Here is a 6519-nt window from a genome sequence, read left to right as displayed (position 1 = left end):
GTAAAATAGAGTAGCGAGATTTAACAGCAAAAACATATCATTTACAAGTATTGAGGTAATTCTAGAAGAAGCCACTCAATAGAAGGGGACTGGAAATTAAAGAAAATATTGTTCTTTTCTTTTCTTTTCTTTCTTTCTTTCTTTTTTTTTTTTTTTTTTTTTGAGATGGAGTATCACTCTGTCACTCAGGCTGGAGTGCAGTGGCAAGATCTTGGCTCACTGCAACCTCTGCCTCCTGGATTCAAGTGATTCTCCTGTCTCAGCCTCCTGAGTAGCTAGGATTATAGGCACGCACCACCACACCCAGCTACTTCTTGTATTTTTTAGTGTAGATGGGGTTTCACTGTGTTGGCCAGGCTGGTCTTGAGCTCCCGACCTCAGGTGACCCGCCCACCTCAGCCTTCCAAAGTGCTGAGATTACAGGCGTGATCTAACCCACCCAGCCAAGTCACTGAGCCAGGCCTTGTTTTTCTTTCAACCTTTAGTTCATCTTGATTTTTACATTTGAAAAAAATGAAATAAATTTACAAAATAAAAGGAAAAGTGAATATCTTTCCAACAGTCCACCAATATTCTCATCTCAAAATTATCAAAATGTTTTAATATTCCTATTTATTTTCATGCAGTTTATTGCATTTTGTTGGGATTATAACCCATGATCGCTCACTCTCTCTCTATATATATATATACACACAAAAGTAAGCATTAAAAATATTAGCCAAGTAAGTGTAGTGTATTTAAGAAAATAATACAAGCACAAAGTTATTACTGAAGTATAATATTGATCACAAAATAATATTTAATTTACCATGAGCACATTAATAATGAAATGTTTCTCTTTAAATGCTGTGATTTAGAATTAGATGATGTGGCTTTTTAAATGAATAAATAGAATGTTAGAATAAGGTTGGAAGGGCAGATATGACTTCTCCCATGAAGAAACTACAATACACAGGTGGTTAAGATCATAGGATGCAGACAGTGAAAAATACTAGGGAAGCCTGGGCGTGGTGGCTCACGCCTGTAATCCCAGCTTTTTGGGAGGCTGAGACGGGTGGATCACTGAGATCAAGAGTTAGAGACCAGCCTGACCAACATGGTGAAACCCCGTCTCTACTAAAAATGCAAAATTAGCTGGGTGTGGTGGTGCACCTGTAATCCCAGCTACTCGGGAGGCTGAGGCAGGACAATCGCTTGAACCCAGGAGGCAGAGATTGCAGTGAGCCGAAATCACACCATTGCACACCAGCCTGGGCGACAAGAGCGAAACATCGTTTCAAAAAACAAAACAAAAAAAACCTAAGAGAAAAATCAAAGTCTGTTTTCTAGAATAAGAAATAATAATCAGTAAATTATTGTACACTTGGAAAGGATTAAAACCTTAAAATTATTCATTAGAAATGGGTTAACTACCTGTTACTTAATATAAAAAGGATTTACAATGTTATTCACAATGATATGCAATACTTGAAAATTGAAAATAGGCCTGGCCGCCTGTAATCCCAGCACTTTGGGAGGCTGAGGGGAGTGCATCGCTTGAGCTCAGAAATTAAAGACCAGCCTAAGAAATATGGTGATGATCCGTCTCTACAAAAAATACAAAAGGTAGCCGGGCATGGTGGCGCAAGCCTGTAGTCCCAGCTGCTTGGAGGCTGAGGTGGGCTGATCTCTTGAGCCCAGGAGGCAGAGGTTGCAGTGAGCTGAGATTCTGCCACTGACCTCCAGTCTGGGTGACTAAGACTCTGTATCAAAAAGAAAAAGAAAAAAAAAGGCCGGGTGCGGTGGCTCACACCTGTAATTCCAGCACTTTGGGAGGCCGTGGCGGGTGGATCATGAGGTCAAGAGTTTAAGACCCGCCTGGCCAACGTGGTGAAACCCCGTCTCTACTAAAGATTAAAAAAAAAAAAAAATTTAGCCGGGCGTGGTGGTGGGCGCCTGTAATGCCAGCTACTCAGGAGGCTGATGCAGGAGAATTGCTTGAACCCGAGAGGCGGAGGTTGCAGTGAGCTGAGATCACACCATTGCACTCCAGCCAGGGCGACAGAACGAGACTCGGTCTCAAAAAAAAAAAAAAAAAAAGGTGGGGGGAGAAAAGAAAAAATTAAAAATACAATTAGTTGTATTGCATAATAAAGTAACTAGTTTAAAACTAAATAATATTGATATGGTTACGTAAAACTAAAAAAAGTACATGAAAATGTAAATAACATTCTTACTAAAAATTAAATCCGAAGCTATTTCGAAAGGTGGGGTTTTCTTCACTATTCTTCCCAAGACCTTCTGCCTGGATATTAGGGACAACCGGTTTTAGGAACTTGAATTCATTGGTCCCGGAACCTCCCGTCAGACACACCTCGTACTGGTAGCTCTGGGATAGGGTCCCGGTGCCGCTCATGTCCACCAGATGCCCTGGAAAGGGGCCTTCGGGCACCGAGAAGCGGCCCACTGAGGCCGCCCTGCTCCTCCTGCACAACCGCACCACCACGAACAGGAGCACCGAGAAGAGGAAGAGCGACGACACCGAGGCCAACGCCACCACCAAGGAGATGGTGATCGAGTCGGCCTGGGCGTGGGCCGGGGCCGCCTCCGGGAGAGGCAGGTAGGGCTGAGAGAAGCCGTCCACCAGGAGCACTTGCAGCGTGGCGGTGGCCGAGCGCGGAGGCTCGCCATTGTCCTTGACCAGCACCACCAGCCTGTGCTTGGCCGCGTCGCGCTCGCTCAGCAGCCTGGCGATGCGCACCTCGCCATTGTGCGCCCACACACTGAACAGCCCGGGCTCCGTGGCCTTGAGCAGCTGGTACGACAACCAGGCGTTCTGGCCCGAGTCGCCGTCCACCGCCACCACCTTGGTCACCAGGTAGCCCGGCTCGGCCGCCCGGGGCACCAGCTCGGTGCAAGGCGCGGAGCCGTTCTGCAGCGGGTACAGCACGAAGGGCGAGTTGTCGTTGGCGTCCAGCACCAGCACGCGCACCAGCGCCTCGCTGCTCAGCGCCGGGGAACCGCGGTCTGAGGCGCCCACGCGGAACTCGAACGCCTGCAGGGCCTCGTAGTCCAGTGACCTGAGGGCAAACAGGTGGCCGTTGTCTGCGTTGATGGAGACGAGGGAGGCGAGGGGCAGGTGCGGGTCCTGGGGCGGGAGTAGCGAGTAGTTGACCTGGGCGTTGGTGCCTGAGTCTCTGTCTGTGGCGCTGACACTGCCGATGTGCAGGGCGGGGCTGTTGTTCTCGCGGACGAACAGGGTGTAGGAGGTTTGGGTGAAGGTGGGGGAGTTGTCATTGACGTCGGAGACCAACACAGTTGTGTTGTACTCGGTTTTCAGCCTGGGTATCCCCAAGTCAGTGGCGGTGATGGTGATATTGTATTCGGCTGTGCTCTCTCTGTCCAGTGGTCTCTCTGTTTCCAACGTGTAGTAATTCTCAACTGAAGATTTTAGCACGAATGGGAGGTCTTCCGGAATGGAACAAACAATTCTTCCGTTGTCCCCAGAGTCTATATCTTGGATACTAAAAATCATAACCACAGTCTCTGGCGTATTTTCTGGGATTGGACTGGTAATCGATGACACAGTGATTTCAGGAGCATTGTCATTTACATCTATCACCTGAATTCTGACTGTAGATTTTCCAAAAAGTCCTCCCCCATCTGTGGCTTGAATGATTATTGAGTACGACTCAATCGTTTCAAAATCCAGAGGTGCTGTTAAAGTAATTTCTCCAGACTTTTGATTAATTTCAAATGTCTTGCGAATATCTTCTGAGGCATGGGATAAGGTATAGCATATTTCACCATTTGTTCCAGAGTCTAAATCCCTAGCTGAGACCGTCAAAACCAGCGAGCCAAGGATGCTATTCTCCGGAAACTTCACCTCATAAAAAGCTTGCTCAAATTCAGGGGAGTTGTCATTAGTGTCCACAACCACCACTTTGACCAAGGCAGTTCCAGACCTGGGAGGGGACCCGCCATCCAGAGCAGTGAGGACGAAACTGAGCTCCGGGCGCTCTTCATAATCCAGCGCCTTGTCCAGAACTAACTCGGGGTATTTCCTGTTGTCTGGATTGACTCTCATTTTAATGTGAAAATGAGAGTTGGGGCTTATTGTGTAGCTTTTTACAGCATTGATTCCTACATCTAAATCCTTCGCACTTTCTAGTAAGAACACAGCACCAACAGGACTGTTTTCTGGGATTTCTAGGAGCATTTGTTTTTCCAAGAAGATGGGAGAGTGATCATTTATATCCCTGACCTGAAGCTGAATTTGTAAAAACTGCGTGGGGTTTTGCATTAACACCTGGAAATGTAGCACGCAAGGCTCGATGAAACCGCAGAGCTCCTCCCTGTCTAGTGTTTCACTTAAGAGCAAATCCGCCGTGTTGATGTCCAGCTGCAAACGCTGTTTCTTATCATTAGAGACCACCTGAGCCCCCCGTGAGGACAGTTCTCTCACCTTCAGCCCCAGGTCCTTTGCCAGATTGCCTACAAAACTCCCGCTCTGCATTTCCTCTGCCACGGAAAATCTCCAGGTTTCAGAGCCCGCCTGAGTCATTCCCAGCAAAACAAAGAGAAGCAGGACTTGCCTTATCTGCTGAGTGCATGCCCTTCCGTTCTCCATAGCTCCTTTCTTGCAGGCTTCTTGAAGAAAGGCTTCAGCTCTGGGGAACGTGTCTCTGACTTGTCCACCAAATCCTCTGTGGTCTAAGGATTTTAACCCTGTTGAATGGCTTCTAGGTCTCCCTCTTGAAGGCTTGTTCTTTCTGTCTTCTGATTCTCTGTGTGCACTGGATATCAGTGTTCACAACGCCATCCAGTAAATATATTTTTCACGATGTTATCCTGCAGCGCCACCAAGTGTCTCCATAGATTTTCACAGTTTGGTGAAAGCTACCTAAATTCCATTCACTTACATGTCCTCCGGAAAAAAATATTGTTTTATTCATTGTGTTCAAGTGATTACAAATATATTGCACGTTCTGTAATAATTATTTCATATTCTCTTTAGTTTGATATGCTGTTAATGTTCATCTTAAAGCATTTATCTTTCCCCCTTCTCCACACAACCAAACGTGCTTAGTTGTGGTGAATACAGAAATACAAGATGTGATTCTTGGCTCCCAGTGGTTTGTAATCTTTCTGAGAAGATTGGAAACATAAAACAACAATAATATTTTTAAGCTGTACAAAATTCTATCACTACTTGACTTTCCTTAGGTGGTAATGAAAAGGCAAAGTACACCTGGGTCATTTTAGAAGTCCTCTCAGAGGATATGAAACTGGATTAACCATGAGATGGGACATACTTTGACAGCTATGATAGCATAAGAAGGCATTCATATAGATTTCCTTGGTAGCAAGGAATTGTGAACTGCTAGAAAGTAAAGTAAGATATTGGCAGTAGAACACATTATGAGAATCCTTGATTTAGTTCCAGCTTCTCAAAAAATAATAAGTACACAAGCACAAGCATGTTAGTTTCATTTAAAGCAGGCTTATTTCTAAGACTGGCCTCCTTCAGTTTCCCAAGATTTATTCCAGCAACATCTATGGCTATCTGCTTTGTTTTCAGCTCAAGAAGACAGAATGAGAGATATTTTCTTCCTCAATAATAGAACAAAATCTTAGCCTTCATTCTGATTAGACCAACTGAGAGCACTTCAGCCTGTTACTGAAGAAATCAGTGTCTCAAGACATATAGGATTAAAGGTAGAGATTATAGTCCCAGAATCTAAAGACTCCATCTTTGACCCTTTGTTTTAATCCAGTCAGAGATTGCCCCTTAAACTTGAGGTGGTTTCAGTCCTAGCCAAAGTGCATGGCTGCTACATAATGAGGGAGATAGTTGGAATAGGTACTTGGAAACTACCAATGGTATCCACTGTTAGACATCTCAAAGTACTCTCAAGAATGGAGGTCATCTAAGAAGATTGCTTTTAAAAATGCTAATTTCAAATTACATTCATAAAAATGTGAACTAGATACATGGTTGAAAAGTTTTCAGTGCAGAAGAGTAGAAATTGAACAGTATGTGGGTTGACTATACAATTATCCTTCCTTCTTCTTAACCCCCCTCTAAAATGACAGAAAAGTAATAAAAGGTATGAATTCACAAAGACTAAGAATACATAAGTAAATACACAAATTATTTGATGATAGAAAGCAGATGAAAGAGCAATTGACAATAGTTCCAAGAAATGTCTAAAATAAAGTTCCTGCATTGGAGATACTAAAAATAAACTACTGGGTTTTCCCTACATAATCCTAGTAGGTACCAGACTTGGAGGAACCAGGTGTATAAGAAGGCTGAAGTCAAGTAAGGGCTTAAAAAAGAAGTTATTAGTTGAAAGTATGTATATAGGATAGTTGAATTCTCTGGTATTTTCCCCATCATACAGAGACAAGAAAATAACTGAGAGCCAGAGAATGGAAAGCTTATACTCTGGAGAAATTAGATTATATTCTGGAGAAATTATACTATCTCCAGTCTTGGAAACCTCAGGCAGAGCTGAGTGAAAGAAACTAAAGATA

The 6519-nt window shown here is 44.1% G+C and overlaps 1 protein-coding gene across 1 annotated transcript; it reads right to left on the bottom strand.

Moving 5' to 3' along the window:
• Positions 1–466: 466 nt before the first annotated feature.
• Positions 467–4965, bottom strand: PCDHB11 (protocadherin beta 11). Its single transcript, XM_054489299.2, has one exon. It carries the CDS (start codon positions 4607–4609, stop codon positions 2216–2218), a length of 2394 nt encoding a protein of 797 aa, XP_054345274.1. The 5' UTR covers positions 4610–4965; the 3' UTR covers positions 467–2215.
• Between the last annotated feature and the right edge of the window lie 1554 nt (positions 4966–6519).

The sequence above is a fragment of the Pongo pygmaeus genome, chromosome 4 (genome assembly GCF_028885625.2).
Source record: "Pongo pygmaeus isolate AG05252 chromosome 4, NHGRI_mPonPyg2-v2.0_pri, whole genome shotgun sequence".
Classification (NCBI taxonomy): domain Eukaryota; kingdom Metazoa; phylum Chordata; class Mammalia; order Primates; family Hominidae; genus Pongo; species Pongo pygmaeus.
This window is presented reverse-complemented; position numbering and strand designations above follow the sequence as displayed.